The 21,598-nt window shown below is 39.8% G+C and overlaps 1 protein-coding gene across 1 annotated transcript in view; it reads right to left on the reverse strand.

Annotated features, from left to right (window-relative positions):
• DOCK4 (dedicator of cytokinesis 4) overlaps window positions 1–21,598 on the reverse strand; it is a 422,501-nt gene that overhangs the window by 172,192 nt on the left and 228,711 nt on the right. Inside the window, exons 10-13 of the mRNA XM_073899086.1 lie at window positions 21,332–21,413; window positions 20,013–20,073; window positions 15,969–16,101; window positions 11,874–11,962 (exon numbers count right to left, since the gene is read on the reverse strand). Coding sequence (XP_073755187.1) covers window positions 11,874–11,962; window positions 15,969–16,101; window positions 20,013–20,073; window positions 21,332–21,413 — 365 coding nt within the window. The remainder of the gene's footprint in view (window positions 1–11,873; window positions 11,963–15,968; window positions 16,102–20,012; window positions 20,074–21,331; window positions 21,414–21,598) is intronic.

Genomic DNA, 21,598 nt, shown 5'->3' on the forward strand with positions numbered 1-21,598 from the left:
AAAAAAAAAACCTCCCTCAACACTCAACATGCAACATTCAAGAGTGGTGTACTTTTTCTTTTTTTTTTTTTTAAGATTTTATTTATTTATTTGACAGAGAGAAACACAGTGAGAGACAGAACACAAGCAGGGGGAGTGTGAGAGGGAGAAGCAGGCTTCCCGCGGAGCAGGGAGCCCTGGGACCATGACCTGAGCTGAAGGCAGACGCTTAACGACTGAGCCACCCAGGCGCCCCAAGAGTGGTGTACTTTCAATAAAAGAAAGAAAAAACATGATATAGTGTGAGTCCACAGGCACTAAACCACAAAGAGCCATTGCAATACTACTTATTTTTCAATCAAGGAAACTCCTGATCCTATTTTTATTGTGGCCCTTAATTACCATGACAAAAACCAACAGGTTGGGCACAACAGTCACCAGAACAACAAGAAATAATGCATTAAGATGAGGAAACTACTCATCACTACTAAGGAGAGACTAATCAAACAGTTACCCATTCCAATTAACTGAGAATTAGCCCTGTCCTTTCAGGAATGGTCATTTATGACACAGGGTATGTTCTCAGAGCAGTATTTTTGTTTCTATTCCTTTCCTTGTCAGCCGACTTCTCTGTCCTCACCTTACCTGCTATCTCTGGGGCTGGGACTTCTAACTAAAATTTTATGTGTTGTACACCTGAAACTAATATAACGTGGTATATCAACTATACTCAAAAGTGTTTAATTTAAAAAAATACAATTTTATTTTTACACTGAGGGAATTTGAAAGTTCAGGGAAGTTTTTTTTTTTTTGGAAAAAATAGGCATTTATGACAACCAATAAGCTGAAGAATTAGGTTAGATTTTTAATTTCACAAAATATATCAATCATGTTTTACAATCACTTTTTCTCAGTCCTTAATCTAAGTACCAAAAATGAAACTGCTAAGGGAGAACTGTTCCTCTTTTTAAAAGAAACAATCATTAAACTGAATGTTTTTATCTGCCTTGATGTTTAAGAGCCAATTACAATGATTTGATATCTAATTTTAAACAAAGCATAGACATTGATTAATCTTGAGACTGTCACAAAATAATGTATTTTTCACGATGAAGCTCCGCCTACAGAGCAGAGGTACAGGAAAGAAAGGCTTCGTATCTGTTAAATCAAACATGGTTGATTATTTGGTAGCTCCCATTTCATAGGAATTGAAGTTAACTCACTCCATAAGATGGCTCCTTATAAATTCATGAAGTTCTGCACTTTTATATAAAAAATGCCAAGCACAGCATGATTTATAAGTAGCAGGCAAAATTAATTTTAGACTAGATCAGCCTTTTTGCCACCAATGAACCAAATAACATGTAGCTGTGAATGTAGAGCAATGCAAAAATTAAAAAATGACAAATATAAGTGATAAATACAAGTAGGCAATGTGCACAAACAGACATATGGGAAGATGGGAAAATTCCTAATTGTACAGGGGAAGCCAGAAAAATAAACAGGACTCATGGAGGCCATAATTAATTACTCTTATCCTAAACACAACAGTAAGTCAAAGGAGAATTTTAAATAAAGGAACCACAATCCAATTTGTGTTTTACAAAAGTCTTCTTAGTGTTATCTGGCAAATGGGACTGGGTAGATAGAGTGGAACTGATGAGCACAATTAAAGGATACTAGAGATACAAAGCAGGAAATAATGGAGGCCATGCTGATATGGTTACAACAGAGATGGGGAAAAGTGGTAAAAAAGCTACATATTGGCATACAAGAAGTCATGTCTTTATGGAATATTCGATGTGGGGGAGTGAAAGAAAACAAGGAATCATGGAAGTCTCCTGAGTGTCTGACCTGAGAAACTGCAGAAAATGTGGCTGTGTAGAGTTGAGATTAGTTAAGAAAACAAAGGAGAAGAAACAGCCATCTATACAGCCTTTTATAGGTGTATAATTGACCTTTAATGGTGTTATGTTTTAGAAGATTTTATTTATTCGTTAGAGGGCGAGAGAGAGACAGAGAGAGAGAGCACAAGCAGGGGGAGTGGCAGGCAGAAGGAGAAGCAGGCTCCCTGCGAGGCAGAGAGCCAGCTGTGGGACTCGATCCCAGGACCCTGGGATCATGACCTGAACCGAAGGCAGACGCTTAAAGACTGAGCCACCCAGGCGCCCCTAGCGGTGTTATTTTTCATGAGGATTTAGATTATGGTCTGGGTCACTTGCTTTCAGCCTGAAGAACTTTAGTACTTCTTTTTTTTTTTTTCCAAAGATTTTATTTATTTATTTGAGAGAGACAGAGAATGAGAGATAGAGAGCATGAGAGGGAAAAGGGTCAGAGGGAGAAGCAGACTCTTCGCTGAGCAGGGAGCCCGATGTGGGACTCGATCCCCGGACTCCAGGATCATGACCTGAGTCGAAGGCAGTCGCTTAACCAACTGCGCCACCCAGGTGCCCAAGAACTTTAGCACTTCTTGCAAAGCAGATTTGTGTGCAAAAAATTCTTTGTTTTTTGCTTTTCTTTATTTTGCCTAGAATTTTGAAAGAGAGTTTTTTGTTGTTTTTTTTTTTTGCTGGATCGAAGATTCTTGATTGACACTTTGGTGGGGCTTTTTTGTTTGTTTTTTGTTTTTTAAAACGTTCAGCGCCTTGATTATGTCATCACTGCCTTCTGACCTCCACTCTATTTTATGAGAAGTCAGGTATTTATTTCCCGGGGGTTCCCCTGTGTATGATGAGCAATTTTTCTCTTGCTGCTTTCAAAAATTCTGTGTCTTTCAGCATTTTTACTATGATGTGTTTGGGTGTGGATCTCTTCCTGCTTATCATACTTGATGTCGCTGGGCTCCTTGGATGTGCAGATTAATGTTTTCCATCAAATTTGGGAAGTTTTCTGCCAGTATGTCTCCAAATATTTTTCCTACTCTTTTCTTTCTCTCCTCTCCTTCTGGTACTCCCATTTTGTATATGTTGGTGCACTTGATGGTGTATTTTTCTGAGGTTCTGTTCATTTTTCCTCATTCTTAAAAAAAAAAAAAACCAAACCAAACCAAACAAACAAAAAAAAGGCACTTTTCCAAAGTCTCCACTTTCAAGAATTCCCACAGGCTTAAATTTCCCCATACTCTGTTTTGAATAAAGTCATTTCCTTTCAGGACAGCTTTTGAATCTTCTCTCCTTATGAACTGCCTCTTCCCCCCCCTCCCCGGGACGTATCTTTGATCCATTACTCCAGAGTTGGAGGTGGGTACAGTGGTCCATTCTTTTAGAGTGACACGTCTGCCTCATGGGCAAGGTACCAGGCTGGGGCAGTAATCTCTGGTTTTTTCAATTGCTTCTCTTTGTGTGGCACCTCCATCCAATGAGCAAGCTGGGGCAAGCGCAATTGATGCTCCAATATTCTTGGCCTGCTGCATCTCAGGAAGAGCCACGGTCCTATGAGTGTGGGTAGGGTAGAAGAAGGGAGACCCCCCTACCTCTCAGCCACTTTTGCCAGAAATGTAGCCTCTGCAACTCAGAGCTAAGGGAGATGAAAAATGCTGGGAGTCTTTACTTCTTAAATCAGACATGGTATCCCATGACTGAGAGCTCAGGGAAGGAGTCTCATCTTCTTGGTCACATGTGCCTGGAGTAGAACATCCATCATACTGAGCAGGGGCAGGTGAGAAGGAGCAAGTGGGTTGTGGCACAGCTGTCACCAGCTCTCTCTACTCTTATCAAGATTTAGTCTGACTCCTGAATAAGTATCTCTTTATATACTGTATGCTCTTAGAAAAATGTTCAGATCTTATATAAATATACGATCGTTACCAGTTATAGCTTTCAGTTTGGAGTGCATCTATGCAGCTCCTCAGGCTGCTCTTCTGCAGTAAAACTCTAAAAACACTATTTCTTTCTTTTTTTAAAGATTTATTTATTTTAGAGAGAGAAAGAGAGAGAGCAGGTGGGGGAGGGGCAGAGGGATAGAATCTTCAAGCAGAATCCCTGCTGAGTACAGAGACTGACATGGGGCTAAATCTCATGATCGTGACCTGAGCCAAAAACCAACAGTTGGACGCTTAACTGACTGAGCCACCCAGGCGCCCCTAAAAACTATTTCTCGATAGTATTTGAATACTTTGTGTTTGGGAGGTAGGGGCTAAGGGTAAAACATAATTGCTAGGACTTCTAAACTTGAAGTACAAAATCACTAACATCATGAGGTAGCAGCAAAACTTGCAAAAGATGGTATTATTAGATTCTTTCATAAAATCATCTTCAGTAAAATGTGCTTTTAAAATAAATACACTAGAAGCATTTATCTAATATGGGTCCAACTCCAAGCCAGAGAGAACTCTCAGGGGTAGATCCTGGCTGCATCAAGTAGTAAAACCCTGGTGGGATTATGGGAGGTATTTACAAAGAGATGTCAGAGACAGGATCTCAAAGAGGAGGAAAGAAAGGAAGCCAAATGTCTAGCAGGAGCACTGTCAAGTGAGAGAGCACTGTTGGAAAATGAGTCAATGAAGCAAAAGTCAGAAGCACTAGGAAGATACTAGAGCGTCAAAATGAGCCAGATTAGATAAAGAACTAAAATGGGAGCTGTGACAGCACTAGAAACCTCCTGAATGGTTAATTACATGATGGAGGGGCCTAGTTGCTTAAATATCTGTCCAACAGGACCAGATTACCCAAACAACAACTGTTCTTTAACACTGTCTCCATCTTGAAAATCTAGACAGTATATTATTAATGTTGCCAATGCTCAAATTTGGGGATGTAGCTCTTCTTTCAGATATACTTTCAAAGCCAACTTACAGAAAAAAAAAAAAAAGATAAAGTAAAAGAAAGTCACTCTCGTTTCTTAATAGTCACACCTCTATTTCTGACTTTCAAACAGTATTATTCAGTTTGTGAATGTGCCTATTCCTGACTGTTTCTTTAAATCACCTTAACTAGTAGAGGATGTGATTTTGACACCACTGAGGATAATCAAAGGGTCTGACTCTATACTCATCTTCTGAAGATCATTTTCCTGAGATTTCTGAATAGGTAACCCTATCGATTGGGATGCCTATGGTCTATCATGTAAAAGGTATGATAAGTATGCACAAATACTCTTGTAATTATAACTTCTAGTCCACAGATCTGCTATTTCAAAGTTTTGGGAAGACTTTAATGCTTTCTTTAAAGAAGTGGTTAGCCGATGGCTAAGAGTTACAGCAAAAATAAGATTGAAGGAATACCTAAGTTATGGAACATCAAACTAAAAGACAGAAGAGACATCTGAAACTGTTTACTTTCAGTGAGTTGTAACCAGAAAAGAAATTTACTGACCAGGAATGAGGGATGGAGAGGGGCCCACTGGCATGCAGCAGAAGCTGTAATTGTAGGAGTAGATGAGACCATTCAGAGGAAATTCACATTTCCTCCTTAACAGAGGCGAATTTTCATCTTAAAATGTCCTTATTATGATTTTGGATATCGGCATTTCAATGGTTTACGTAAGGATTCTGTCAAGGTTAAAAAGGTGTTTGTTTTTTACTGGTATATAATAATAGTCATTATTATTAATTTGTAATTTTTTCAAAACACAAAGCACATAGTAAGCCACTGGCTGAAAACTATTTTTTAAAAATGTACAGAGAGGGGCGCCTGGGTGGCTCAGTCGTTAAGCGTCTGCCTTCGGCTCAGGTCATGATCCCAGGGTCCTGGGATCAAGCCCCACATCGGGCTCCCTGCTCAGCAGGAAGCCTGCTTCTCCCTCTCCCACTCCCCCTGCTTGTGTTCCTTCTCTCACTGTTGTCTCTCTCTGTCAAATAAATAAATAAAATCTTAAAAAAAATGTACAGAGAACATACCATATATGAGTATAACTTAACATCCAATTATTTTAATTTATTCAAATACTTGCTTTTATAACCTGCAAATTTTTTCTATATACCAAATCTTCCAAACAGTACTGCTAATGATTATGTCTAAATTAGCAAAATATAAGTAATTTGGAGAACAAAAATCAAGCTCTAATCGTTACTTCCATTAGTTTATAATTTGTTTTTTTTTGATACTGCATGAAGCTTTAAAAATACCTTAAAGCATAGTTTAACACTATATTTGAAATTCTTTTTTCCTCACTGTCATTAAAAGAGAATGGTTTAGATTAAAGGAAAATGAGAAGACATTACAACTGCATGTGATATAGCCTGGGTTTCTTTTGTTATAAAGCACATCGAGAAACCTGTTGAAATATGAGTAAGATCTATAGATACGAGCATTACATCAATGTTAATGTCCTATTTTGATCATTGTACTTTGGTTATGTTGTCATGTTCTGAAGTAAGCAGAGGCAGAGAGGAATCATGCCTGCAATTCATTCTCAAACAGCTCAGGGGGAAAAATGTATGTGTTGTGTGTGTGATGTATGTATATATATTTGTGTGTGTGTGTGTATTTTATGTACACTGTATATATACACACACACACATATATATAAACATTAGGAGCACTGAAGCAACCTTAAGAATTACACCAATTCAGTAATGCTATAAATGATTATAGAGAGAGAGAGCACAAGCGAGTATGGAGAGAAGAATAAAGCAAACGTAGTAAAATGTTAACCTCTGAGAAATTAGGAATTCTGTGTACTACCCGTGCAACTTTTCTGGAAGTAAATTTGGTTGAAAACAAAAAGCTTTAAAAGAATAAAAAAGACAGCATGCTTTAATAGTTAGGGAATTTCAAAAGTGAGCAAAAAGGTCACATCCTACCTTTCTAGCCAAGAGATGGTGCCAATAAGTACCAGCTTCTTTTAACAATATTAGAAAGCAAAGTTTCTAAATGCAATGTTCAAAAATCAGGAGCATTGATACAATCCTCAAGAATTCTAGCAGTTCAATAGTACTGAATTAAATGACTGCATTGCACTGTAAGGGTAGGATGTCCAACCCCAAAATGCAATCTAACCATCAAAAGCCTCCTTTCACCTCAGCCAAAGAAAGAACACTGTTCACTTCCTATATGGAGTTAAACTGCTCTCTCTGCATCCATGGGCTCCTCATCTAGGTAATTCCTTTGAATTTTCTGCGGGGGTTAAAACGTACGGTTGGTAGGAATGCAACCGTGTACGCTCACCTTGCGAAGGCAAAAAAAGATTGCAGAAATTGACCTGATTAGTCAATATGATTTCTTCTAGCTGTAAACTACATGTGCAAACTGCAGGAAATAGGATTTCATAAATACACAGATAATATGAAAAGATTTTGAAGCTTCTCTCAGGACATACTGAACCAGAGCCAATGATTTTTACACAATTTACTTAAAGTCATAGAAGTGAATTTGCTTCAGTAAATCACACTGGCTCAGTCTTAGTTCACATTCCTAGCATTCAACTGTTAATGTCTATTGGAGGTGACATTTATAATAACCATTTGCTCAACAAAACTAAGCCAGGCTCATGTCATGAATATTTTTAGAATTTCAAATTCTTACAATATTACTTTTAGATTTTAAAATTCCCACAGAGCACAACTGTGGAAATTTCGAATTACTCAACCTAGCTAAATCTGACCAGAGAGATATGTTAATTCAATTATTATTTTTTTCATCTTTAAAAGCTAAATGGATCACTTGCAATTTTCTCCCAGTTTCTAAACTCGAAGGTAGTGGTTAATGTACCTTTGCAATATAAGTTTTAGGTTAGAGGCGGGAAAAAAACCCAGTTAACTAGACAAATCCCTTATCTATTAAACAGACAAAATTACAACTCCAAGAGATAGGAAGACATCAATGAAGCATAAAGGACCTGGAAATTAGCTGGTAGAATTTGTTCCCCAAACTAATTCAAACTTATTCTTTTTTTTCTTTTTTTAGTATCAGTGACCAAGGAATAGTGGGAGGAAAGCAGGAAAAAAAGTACTTTGTTGAATGAACTCAGTTCTCTTGAAAACACCCAACTGCACTGCTTCCATTTAATCAACAATCCCATGGTTCAAGGAGAAAACAATGGAAGTCAACAGATCTAACCACTGTGATAGTTTGAACATCAGGCACCCCAATTTCCAACTTCAATTTTGTGTACCATTCCTTTCCCCACTATTTTGTTTTTAAGGGTTTTAAGTAACCTCTATACCCAAAGTGGGGCTCCAACTCATGAGCCCGAGATCAAGAGTTGCATGCTCTTCTAAGCCAGCTAGGTACCCCGCTTCCCCCACTATTTTTAAGTAAGGCATTAGAGGGCCTCCCTCCCAATAATAAAGCCAAATAGCTCCTGACTATCTCTCTTCTGTTCTTACAAGTGCCCTTCTACAAGAAGGAGAATAGATCAAGGTGACAGAACAATGATCCACCAAGACTGACGGGTAGAAACTTCAGTGGAAAAACCAGAAGGGAAGGCAGATAGATGCTGGCGGCGGGCAGCTGGCTGGGGCTCAGGCTGAAATGGAGAAGTATGGAGAGGGGTGGTCATAAGAACAGGAAAACAGACAGGGCTCTGCAGCAGAAGCCAAGTATAAAGAACATATAAGCTGGCTGCCTAGGAATCAAAGTATTGCAGTAGGCAGCAAAATGGAGGAAGGATTCTGCCAAAGGTGAAATCTTTCATGCAGGGCTCTACAGTACAATGGCTCCTTTCACTCTTTCCAAAGATGCAGCAAGTAGTTTTTCATTTCAGTATGATGGTTGTAAACAGACCAGGGAGCACTCAGGGAATAAGGTGGTTTAGATGTCACTTACTGGTAGTCTCATTCAGCGTTCTAGCAAGAATAAGCAGTCCATAGGTCAATAAAACTGACAAAGCACATGGAATATGGGGAGCATGTCTATAAGCACCTAGAACTTCCTAAGGAAATAGAATGTGCTGCCCTTCCTTCCTGGAGTTAATCTGTGTAATCACAAGGACAACAATTAAATTGAAAAGACCTAGGAAGAGATATTAGCAATCAAATCAGGAGAGACAAGATGGAAGACACGAAGTAGGAAGGCCCAGTTCAATGATCTAACCTATCAATAATCCAACTGTGTCATTCTCAAAGTCTTCATTAAGGATATCAAATCAGGACCCGCTCTCAGAAAATGAAACTGACTTAAGAAAGGGGTAGAATATTCTAGATGATGGCTCCAAAGAGAGTAAACGATAACAGCTAACAAGGAATAGATATTCATCCGTATCAAGCACTGTACTACACACTTTGTGTATGCTTTCCCCCCCCAATAACACTTAGAAGATGATATTACTGTTATCCCAGTAAAACTTTGATTCCAACCTAGGACATCCTATTTCCACAGGCAAAGCTCTTAGAGACTATAATCTCTCTAAGATGACTCTCATCTATAAGCAGAAAGAAATGTGTACTTTGGCTTTACTGGAACCTTGACCTCACAGGATATAGAATCCGTTATGTTAGGAATCTATCTGGAGGTATACATCACAGCCTATCACTGAGACCTTCACCATGATTCAAGAGGCAACTGGGAATCACATCAGAGTCTGGACAATGATATATTCAAACAATCCAAGAACAGAGGAATTTTGTTCTGCAAGAGGAATAATGGAAAGAGGAAAGGCTTTGGAGGCAATAAGGAGTTGGGGAAAAAAATCGATTGGAGCAGGCAAACACATGCTGCTTAGTCAAGACTGCATCTGTGATGATAAGGAGAGAAGGCAATGCATGAGAAAAATCACAAGGTCAGGGTTAGTTTTACATTTGTTTATTCACATAGGAGGCAAATTAGGAGTAGTGGGACTCCTGGGGAGAGGCATGAAAAGAATTGAAAAAAACTTTTATTTTTTTTTCTTAAAGATTTATTTATTTATTAGAGAGAGAGAGAGAGCACGCGCGCATGAGTCAGCACGTGAGGGGGGAAGGTGCAGGGGGAGAGAGAATCTCAAGCAGACTCTCCGCGTTGAGCAAGGAGCTCAACGTGCGGTTCGATCTCATGATCTTAAGATCATGACCTAAGATGAAATCAAGAGTTGGATGCCTAACTGACTGAACCACCTAGGCGCCCCTGAAAAAAACCTTTAAATCAAGTCCAGGGCAGCACTATCTAATAGAAATACAATTGGAGCTCCCAAAGAAATTAAAAATTTTCTAGTAGTCATGCTAAAAAAGTAAAAAGAAATAAAATTAATTTTAGTAACATATTTTATTTGATCCATTATCTCCACAATGTTGTCTTTCAACATGTAATCAATATAAAATTAATGGGATATTTTACTTTTTTTTTAAAGTACCAAGTTTTTGAATTATAATTTTATAATTATAGCACACCTCGATTCCAGTGCTGTGAACCTCCTATCTGGTGCTCAATAGCCACATGTGGCTAGTGCCCGACGAACTGGACAGCACAGGGTTAGAGGGTAATTAATGATAAAAAATAGTCCATGGTATCATGAAGCCCTGAAAGGTTTAGAACAAAACTAACCAGGATTTAGCTAGAAGTCTACCAACGAATATGGCAAGATTAGTGTTAAAAAAGTGGTATCTCTGCCATCTTACCGAGGGCATGTTTAAATTAAATCCTTTGGTCCATACACCAGTGCTATTTTCATTCTTCCACAAAAAAAGTGAAGACAAGTCCATATCCCAGTTTCTAAAGTATCTTATCACTTCTGGGACACCTGGGTGGCTCAGCGGGGAGCCTGCTTCTCTCTCTGCCTCTGCCTGATGCTCCCCCTGCTTGTGCTCTCTCTCTCTCTCAAATAAATAAAATCTTTTTAAGAAAATAAAGTATTTTATCACTTCACGTTGTATTCTACTACTACCACCTCTTCCCGATCCTTTAGGGACTCTGCCCTCAACTGCTCCAAGTCTCTTGTTTATTTAGTGGCAGCTGGAGGACTTCGTGTGGATTATTTAAACCCAAGTTTCCTCCCCAGCTCTTGGGAAAAGGAGGAGAAACTGACCTCACCACTCATTACAACCTGAATGCTGCCACATGTGTGACTTGTGGATGCTTAGGGCTCTCAGTGAACCACAAAAGTTTCTGTCTGCAGTTACTTTTTCTTTGTGGGTCAGTTTGGCCTAGTAAGATGGGCACAGTTCTGAAAAGAAGATCATTTGAGTTTAGATTCTTGTTCTGCTAGATTACCAGGCAGGTTGGACTAGAACATAAATATCTACACTCAAGTTACTTTAAAAATTACTCTTAAAAAACAACGCATTCAGTTCAAATAGATTAAAATTTGCATTGTTTTTTAATGTCAATGAAACCACACAGCTACATAGTTTATTTTGCTTCAATATGGGTTTGAAGGGGGGACAGGGAGCAAAGAATAGTCACCCAGTATTGTCCACTGATCAAACTCAAAGATGTCACTATACATGCTATATAATGCAGTATCTATGAAGTTACCAGGTTAAGAATATGTACCACGTATCATATGATGCTATATATTTCAGTTCCCTTAACAAGTGTGCCTACATTTTTCTGTATGCAAAACTGCAGTCAACATCATTCATCTTCCTAGCCAATTTCAACACATGAACCTGTATGTATGTTCCCAGTACACAGCGCTGCTCCCAGCTATAGGCAGTGAAGCATGTTTTTCTTGGACCTCACTGACGGATTTCCGTCCATCAAACCTACTCCACACAACAGTCAGGAACCCAAACATATTTGTTATTTGGGTTTTAGTAACTGGAAACAATTTAGACGCCTCACGACTTGGTATTATTGAACAAATTCAGATACTCTGCCTTGTTTCAAACCGGAACAGAAGACATTTTTTAAAGAGAGTTATGACTACAAGCCTGTCATAACACAGGGAGACGTACCAGATTGTTCGCTGCACATATTTAAAGTTATGAAGCAAATGCAGAGAAAAACAAAGGGCAGTTCATCTCCTTCTTACACAGATATGTAAAATAAAAGGCCTGAAATGAAAAATAGAAGGAGAGTCAGCCAGTCCCACATACTCACCTGCGTTGGAGCCCGTCAAATTGTAACGTGCATTCAGCTTCTTGATGATGTTCTCATGGATTTGGTACCACTCACTCTCTGTGTTACACCTATGAAAACATCAACACTCTGTTAAGCTTTGATAATGGATGAGATCAAACAATGACCTTAATAGCACACCTGCTCTTTCTGGAATAACCACCATACTGAACTTCCTTAAATCTCCTTGGGAACTCCCCCAAACTGGTCAGTTTGGGATAACTGCCCCCGTGATGAGCAGGATGCCTGTATCTCGTAAATGCATGACCACCTACGTCATGCCAGAAGTGGCTGTGATGAACCCACAATTTATGAGAGTTCCCCTCACCTCCAAACCTCAGAGAACAATGCACACAGCAGAAGGCAGGGCAGACTAAAACCCTATTAACTGAGTTACGTTCTTTGGGCAAGGTATTCACGCTCCCTGTGCCTAGATTTATTCATCTGTGAAAAGGGGGGTAATATACTACAATTAAATAATAAGCTTGGGCCTAGGATAATGCCTGGCATATACTCAATGCTCCATGAATTTAGTTCTCATCATGGGTCTCTACCTACTATAGTATGACCAAGTTTGGTTAGCATCGAAATGCAGCAAAACAAGCAAAATGTAACTGAGGTTAACACAACTTACAAGGGGGTCATTAAAAATTACCCTTGCCCTGAAGGATAATCAAAGTTCCCCAGCTTTTCCGCTTCTGGCCTCAGAGGCATTTTTCCATCTTCTTACTCTCATAGCCATCTGTACCTTGTTCCTTTAGCTCTTGTCACTTGCTAGCTCATGTCATCTTTGTTCACATGCTGTAGTTCACCTAGGAAACTTTTAAGGTTCTTGAGGAATGGATCCAGGACCTAGTGATATGTGTCCCCCCTGGGATTTTGAACACTGTGGGTGCTTAAAAGCATGCGATGCATTAATGAATGGATGGATGTCTCTTTGTCTGGCAACTCCTGATGGCTCCTAAATATTGAGGTTGGTCATCCTTCCTTACTGCCGTGACTGCCCTGGTTAGGCGGGGGGTGGGGAGGGTGGAGGGGGCTGCCTCCCTCACCTGAGTATGTTTGTAAATCACTACTAACTTTTATTAGCCCCAAATGCTCCCTTCCAAGGATCCTGAATATCAAGATTCTATACACTATCAATCAAAATGTTCCATAGTAGATTCCTTTTCCTTGTGATCTCGTCTGTAGCTGATGGTTCACAATTCGATTACATGTTTATTTCATCACCATATGCTTTTCCAGGATGAACATGATGGAGGTCATTTTTGAGCCAACTTAACAGTAGGGTACCAGACACAGCACTGAATCTTAGAAGGCGGAGAAATTAAGATGAAATGAAACGATCCCACCTGTCCAGCTGCAGGACATTAAATTGTAATTTAGTATATTCTGCCTCTAGTTTTCTTATTTCAGCTCAGTGGGGAAGGAAGAGAGATGGCTTGCTTCCTATTAGTGCAGTGACTCCAGAATTCATGCTTTTAACCTACAAAACTCCAAAACTCCACGTAAAATCAAAGCTTCAAGTATGTGACTGAAATAGCTTCCAGGCTCAGATGAGGTATTTGTTACTGTTCCATATTTGAGTCCCAGATGGGTTAGGGATTCGGTCACACTAACAAATAGAAATTTCTTCCAAATTGTTTCTAACAGGCACTTCTTTAAAATGTTCTACTAAAATCACACTTTCTTCTTAATCTACAGTGACTGTTTTGATTGGCTGGCATGTTTCCTGAAACAGATTCAAAATTTGCTGAGCTGGCATTTTTAAGGGCATCTCTTTTCCAGCAAGAATAATCTAAAACCCTATTTGATGCTTATAAAAAACAGACAGTAACAACCACAAAGAGCAATATGATTTATTTTTATGAGAGTGAGCATCTCCCATAGGCAGAGCTAGAATTCCTAGGTCTTCTTCAGTAGGCTACCTAATCAAGGGTGACGCATGTGACCATCGGTCCTGTTTTCCCAATGGTGAGATAAATATAGGGCTTGTTACCCACACGTGGAAAGACTACCCTAAGAAATGATGAGACTGTTTATAAGGAATTCTAGTTTTCTTAAAAAGCAAGGCCACACAACAGCATCATTATCACATTACTACACAGCAGTGTCAAAATAACACCCGAAAGCATAGGACCTGAGACAGCTCAAGTTTAGGAGTCAGGTAGTCCTGACTTCAAATCTGGTTCCCGTTCCAATTAGCCAGGCGAATGGGGGCATCATCTAGCCTCTCTGTCCCCTTACGTGGAAATCAGAGCCAACAGCATCTGCTTCATGGGTATGTCACGAGTATAAAGTCACATGATACATGGAAAATGCTTAACACAGTTCCTTGCACATAGGAAGCACAGTGTAAATGGTGGCCAATTCTCCCCAGAATTACTTCAAATACATTATATTTTATGATCACCAGTAGAGTTTGGAAAGAGGATTATCATGGAAATTGAGGGCTGCCACATGATAAAAACAGTGAGTTGTACTACCCACTAGTTTCACCCCAAGTTTTCAAGTTTAAAATCAAGGTCACCGATTATATCCCTCTTAAAAGAGAATAGACAGGATTGCTGGTCCTAAACCACGGGCTATAGACAAATCTTTGTCAACTAATTAGCAAATGTGTGGCATAGGTCCCGGGGGCACTGGGTGGAGGATGGATAAATCCATGAAACCCTCCAGGAGTGGTCAAAAAACAATTTGAAGTCTATGTCCTACAGGCAGTGGGCCATTTGTATTAACCTAACATAGGAAAACTATTGGCATATGTTGGGTATATCAACTCCACAGACAGAAATGAAACGAAAGCCAGCTCACTCATGGAGGTGGCCAGCAGTACAGTCCTCAAACCAGGAATGATGAAACCCCACCCCATCCCCCTACCCACTCCCCCTCACCCGACGGTGAGGATATCACTGTATGTCCACTCTCAATTTCCAAACCTGTGGGGAGATGCTCAGGGTGGGGTGATCTGAAACCATGTGCATTCAAAAAGTCAACTAACTTAGGATTTTTTTTTTTTAAGATTTTATTTATTTATACAGAGAGTACAAGCGGGACAGGGGGGCGGCAGGCAGAGGGAGAGAGAGAAGCAGACTCCCTGCTCAGCAGGGAGCCCGATGTGGGGCTTGATCCCTGGACCCTGGGATCATGACCTGAGCTGAAGGCAGATGCTTAACCCCCTGAGCCACTCAGGTGCCCTCTAACTTAGGATTTGGAGTACATTAAGTGATTTTCTTAGTAGAATGCTATGAGTTGAACTGTGTCTCCCCCTAAAAAGAGAATATTGAAGTCCTAAGACCTAGTACTTCAGAATGTAACCTTATTTGGACACAGGGCCTTTACAGAGGTAAACAAGTTAATATTAGGTCACTGGGGTGGGGCCCCAACCCAATCTAACTATGCCCTTATAACAGGGGGAAACGCGGACACAGAGATGAAGGCAGTGATTGGGCAATGCATCTCTGGGTCACAGAACACCAAAAATTGCCAGCAACCACCAGAAACTAGGAGAGAGAGGCATGGGACAGACTGTCCCTCCCAGCCCTCAGAAGCTATCAGCCGAGCTGCCACCCTCACCTAGGACTTGCAGCCTCCAGAACTGAGACCATCCCAACTCCCGAAGCTTAAGCCTCCCTCCTCTTCCTGGTACTCTGTTGGGCAGAGCTAGCCAACTCCTAATACAGGAAATAGAAGGGAAATCACCCACCTGCGCTTTCTCTTCCTAATTCTAATTAGTTTATGTTAAAAACTATGTCCGTTTTCCAAGAACAAGTTAACTCTCTGAGGGTAAGGACAGGTTCAGTTTTTAAATTCAGAGGAGGTACTCTGTGAAGGAGACAGTCCACCCCACACTACTCTGTTTGTATCCTTGGGTTCTTGATTTCACAGTTCCTCTGACTGCTGAATGGTGACTTGTGGGCTCGCTTGCTGTGAGTTTTCAGATTGAGTTTCTGAGGGTGGCTCATAAACTCAACCCTCCCCCTGCTTTCCCATGACCCCCTTGGAGCGGCCTTCACCACATGGGATGTACGTGTGCCTCCGCACCCACCCCAGCCCCTCCATGCGCATGCTTCTTACATGTACACCTTCAGGATGAGGTCATCTTTTGTCTCTCCTGTCAGCAGGTCGGCAATGCTAAGAACTGCACAGCCAAAGGGGCGCCGGTACTGGACGCTACAGGCATTCTTTTTCTCTCCTGCTCCCATTCGACCTGTTCAAGTGAAAAGCAAACATGGCCCATGCAGCCATTTGACCGGTGCACCTTAAACAGATACAGAGGCACTATCAAATGTAACTGCGCAATTAAAAGGGCCCAGAAGATGCTGCTTCAGTTCTTGACTCTCCTTTCCAAGCACCTCGCTGTGTGACCTCAGGCTCATCGATGAAACTCTGGGCACCAGCTGTCACCAACAAAACATGGAGACTGGAGCTGATCCCATGTTTGGGAACCCTCCCCCAAGGACTCATGAAGGTAACCCAGGAGGTTCAGGTCAATAAATTCAATAATGGTGCCCATTTCATTTTTCTATTTTTAAAAAATTTCCAAACTTAAAGAACCATTTCAAATATTTCACCTTTGAAAGGAAGCAGTGTGAGATCCCCTGAAGGTAAAACAAGTAAGCAAAGATGAACAAATGAGCATGCAGGCCCTTTTCCTGACCCAGGGCTCAGGCTGATTATAATTCAGCCAATGGCTGAAATCTCCTAGGATGGTTTTCACTCTTGACACAGTTTTGTTTCATTTGTTATATATTTTTAGGTATATTATTGAGATACTGTTTTAATTTATTATTATATTTGCCAATGGATTATTTGAAGACAGAAAGCAGAAAGAATACTGAAGCTGAAATATAAGTTAATGTGAGGAAAAGTAATGAAAAAAATATGCAAATCTGTTTCCAGGTGCTTGGCAACAGATATAGAAGTTGTTTTCCATCTGAGCAAAATTCTCCCATAGCACATCTAGAGGACTCCAGCACTTCCCAAATCCAATGTTAAAGAGGTTAAAAAAGGGGGGGGGGGGATGGCAATATTCAGTTTGGCTTTCATTCATCAGTAATAAAGTAAAACTAACATGGCAATGCATCATTTTTAGGGAAATGCTTACAAATAGCATGAAAACTTCTTATTTTATCAGTTAGACTCAAAACTAAAAAAACATGCCAGTTGCCTTTTAGATGTGCAAAATTCAAAGAATCATGTTTTCATGACATGATGCTGTAATATGTGGCTAAATTTCAACCCATGTTTTAATATAAATTACACTGGCAAATCAAACACTTCATCATGTCATACTTGAATTTATCAACCAATTATACTTTTACTCACAAAACTGACAAACAAATTTACAACTCTGACCAATTGTGAAATGGGAGAAAAAAAGTCTAGGTTATCTCTATTTTGAATATTATTACAGATTGGATTAGGATGAAATATATCCTCCAATCCTTACCAACATCACGATTTATGTTTCTTGCTTAATCATTCCCTTGTAAATGCAAGACGACAAAGTGACTAGAAGATCTCTGAGTGGAGTATTTCAAAGTCATTTGACATCAAGCAAGAAGTTTAGTAGTAAAAAACAACCACAAAAACCCTGCAAAACTCATCACAATTATTTCCACGGACTCCTCTGGCTCTAAATTCCTAGAAGTTTAGGCAGAGCAGGACTAGCACCCTGATTTTTTTGACCCCCTTCGGCTAGAACTGCAGGAAAGGAAAAACTGTAGGTGACTGGGGAGGGCAGCCCCTTACGGGGGATGCAGGAAGTGCTCCCTCGCAACTTGAAGACGGCAGGGAGGTTTCGGTCCCTCTCTGACCGCTGGGCACCATCACTCCTGAGCCTCCACACCGCTCCTGTCCTCAGACCCTCATTTCTAGTTTTCTTTCCCGGCTCTGCAGGCACCACACTGTGGATACCAAAACTTTGGTCTAAGCCCTGTGCTGAAAAGACTCCTTGATGCCAGTCCTGGCGTTCCGAACTCTACAATTAATAAAAGTTCACAGTTCTGGTCAGATTTCTAGGAAAATTCTCTGAGCAGAAAGGAACGTAGGCATAGGGAAGTAGAAACAGAGAGGTGGGAAAACCTTTAGCAGGGTGGCCAGGAGGATATGGAACTATTTATTTCTCTTTTTTTCCCCGCCTCTTCTAACCAAAGATCCGGGCTCAGATTCTGAGCCAAGGTTCCATCGCTCCCCTTCTCCGCAGCCGGGGACGGTCGGCGTGCCCTTTTCTTACTAAAGCAGGTACAAGGGACATTCTAGAAAAAGTAAGAAGTATCTGTCCCTGGTAGACAAGAATCCTCTGCTCCTTAATTTCATTGCAGCAGACGAAGCCTTGCCCTTTCTTAAGAGTTTCTTACCTTCAGTCTAATTTCTTCTCAGTCTCAAAATGTCAAACCAGTAAATGGGACCGGACCATCAGACAGCTTTTGCAGTAATCTCAGTGAAGGGTTAATTTGACCAAAGCTCAGGGGGTAAAGGGGGTAACAGGTAATTTCTAATTCAACATTCATTCTGATGGCTTAACGATCATAACAATCTTAGGGGAAAAAAAAATGCAACCACTAATGCAACACCACATATTCAAAAGATAGCCACGTGACCGGTAACATTCACGTGGCTTCCTCAGCATTAGGGCCCCCCCAGGCCGCAGGCGAGCAGGGCCTGGAGGCCCCTTTCCGCATGTGTTTCTACCATCCAAAACCTGCAGATACCTTCTAAAAATCTCTGAAAGCAAAAGGAGTTTTTCTCTAGATGCTGTAGATAATATTCAAATGCAATGTTTACATGAAGGTATCGAAAACCATATCTGACATGAACAAATGGCGAAATTATGAATTTGAATGAAAAGAACACACAAAGAATTATCTAACAAACTGCATCCCTGCCACCCTGGGAACACAAAAGCTTTCTCTCGTAAATACTCAGCAGCATGCATTCCAACTTTTCCAATATTTTTAAAGATTCTTTTCAATTTTTTCCCATATCTCACTCATAAAAAGAAAATTAAAACAAAAAACAGTTCACTTTTTTTTTATTTCAACTGCCCCTCAAATCAAAAATTGGCATACAGTGAAAATGGGTTTTCAGAACTGATTATTATGAGAAAAAATAGAATATCTACGTTAGAATGGCAACATGTTTTATAGTCTCTCCCAATGCACAATGCAGTTAACAGATGCATAAGATAAACGACTATAAAAATAAAGATCACGATGCAGGATTACATGGCAATATATGACTATCCTGCAGAAGTATTCCCAAGCAAATAATGGAGCACAGTCAGTGAAGAAGTGGGAACCAGTTACCAGTATCAGCTGGTTAGCTTTAATAGAAAAAATGTGTAGGCTATGCCATTCCTCATTGTACCTAGCTCCTCTGCCATAAAATACCTGCTTTTAGAGGCATTTTATGAGTAAAAACAAGGGCACTTATTCTGGCTCTGTGGTGCAAGTTTGGTGTAGAACACCCAAAGCGTGCTCTGCAAGGTATTAATAAATGTTACATTATATAAATGTTTCCATGGTCAAATCAAATGTGGAGAAAGCTAGGGCCAACAAAGTTAGAGAGGCATTTTAATATTTTCCCGGAGGACTTCTGAGACCCTTTAATGAGCTGATGATATTATAAAAGTGGAAAAAGTATACAGCAGTCAGGGTTTCAGAACCTTTTACCTGTAGCACTTTTTGCAGTCATGCTCTGTAGCATTCTGCACTTTGGAAAATGCCAATTAGTATTAAAATTTTCATAAACTTGTAGGAAATCCAGATCCTAGAAGAAGTTTAATTAATGCTGTTAACAGAAATTAGAATTTATAAAGACAAATACCAAATTTTGAATCAAATATGCTTAGGGAGTCCAATAAAACAAAACAAAGCACAACAAACTACCTAATGACTTAAATGGAAAGAAAACAAAGTCTATTTATGATGCATGAGGAGGCTATCTGTGAGTTTGGGGAGGCAAGGGAATAATTCCCCAATGCGGTGATTCTTAGACTCCAAACTGGCTTTCCCTTCCTTCTGATCCAGACAGCAAAGAAATCACACCAACACGGCGACCTTTCAGCACCTCTTCCCCCTGCTGTGCACATATCACACTGCCAAGTGTTGGACTTACCAATTCGGATAATGTGCACAGTGATATAGATGTCCCTTCTTAGCTCGCTGCTACCCAAATCCTACCGAAAAAAAAAAAGGATTATTTTAAAACTCATAATTTATATAGAAGTATGAAAGGTCATAGCACATTATTCCCACAAATAACAGAAGGCAAAGGTAATGTAGACATTCTTAATGGAATTTTGTAGCAGAAGCACATAATTCAAATCCTGTTCTAAAAATACCACCACAGTCAACTTAATACTCTTAGTCTATGGATGTCAAATAATGCTTAAAAAAACAAAACAAAACAGCCCATTCTACAATAGCCAAATTATGGAAACAGCCCAAGTGTCCAACAACTGATGAATGAATAAAGAAGATGTGATACACACACGCGCGCGCGCACGCACACACACAACGGATTATTGTTCAGCCATAAGAAGAATGAAATCTTGCCATTTGCAACAACAGGGATGGGGCTAGAAAGTATTATGCTAAGCAAAATAAGTCAGTCTGAGAAAGACAAATACCACATATTTCACTCATATGTGGAACTTAAGAAACAAAACAAATGAGCAAAGGGAAAAAGAGAGAGGGAGAGACCAAGAAACAGACTCTTAACTACGGAGAACAAACAGGGTTGCCAGAGGGGAGGTGGGGGGGGGGATGAGTGATGAGGATTAATGAGGCACCTGTTGTGATGAGCACCAGGTGTTGTATGGAAGTGTTGAATCACTATATTGTATACCTGAAACTAATATTACACTGTGTTAACTAACTGGAATTTAAATAAAAACATAAAATAAAAATACCACTAGAAGTTTACAGTGTAAGTCTACTGATGTCAAATAATACTTTAAAAAAATTCTTATTTTAATCTCTCACTCATTCTTTAAACATTTATTAAGTACATTCTAATTGCCATACGTCATGTGGAGTATAACAGTCTCTAACATACACCAAAGGAACAGAGGTGTGTCTAGGATTCTGGGCACTACTGTACTTTGGTGTTTTTGTTTGTTTTGTTTTTTATCGAGCACTTTTACTTTATTTTATTTTATGCTTTTTATTATTATGTTCAATTAGCCAACAGATAGTACATCATTAGTTTTTGATGTGTTCAACGATTCATTAGTTGCGTATAACACCCAGTGCTCATCACAACACGTGCCCTCCTCAATACCCAGGCCCACAGCCCTGCCCTACTGTACTTTGTGTGTTATTTACAAAGTTTAAGCAAAGTCACTATGTTCTCTCACAATAATTTATTTCCCTTAAGAAACATAAAGTACAATTAGAAGAATCCGCCTCCTAGAGGAAACAAGATCCACTTACCACAAAGAGAGAGCAATGTCGTTCTGGCTTATCTGGGGCTTTGGGAAGTCCGTTTCTATTCAGCCTCAAAAAAAATCTTTCACTACAAGAGAAAAGAAGTTTAATATTCTGAAAATTATTTGATATCTAAGGACTTCTCACTCTTCTAGTTACTCTTCATCTTAAGAGGTAAACTCAACATATTAGGTCCTTCATTTGATGTTAAAATTGCTGATGTAATTTAGGAGCATGCCCAAGACAATAAGCATTTGCTTCACTTTTGGCAAT

The sequence above is a fragment of the Callorhinus ursinus genome, unplaced genomic scaffold, assembly GCF_003265705.2.
Source record: "Callorhinus ursinus isolate GAN/ISIS: 27379988/994484 unplaced genomic scaffold, GSC_fseal_2.0 scaffold12, whole genome shotgun sequence".
Classification (NCBI taxonomy): domain Eukaryota; kingdom Metazoa; phylum Chordata; class Mammalia; order Carnivora; family Otariidae; genus Callorhinus; species Callorhinus ursinus.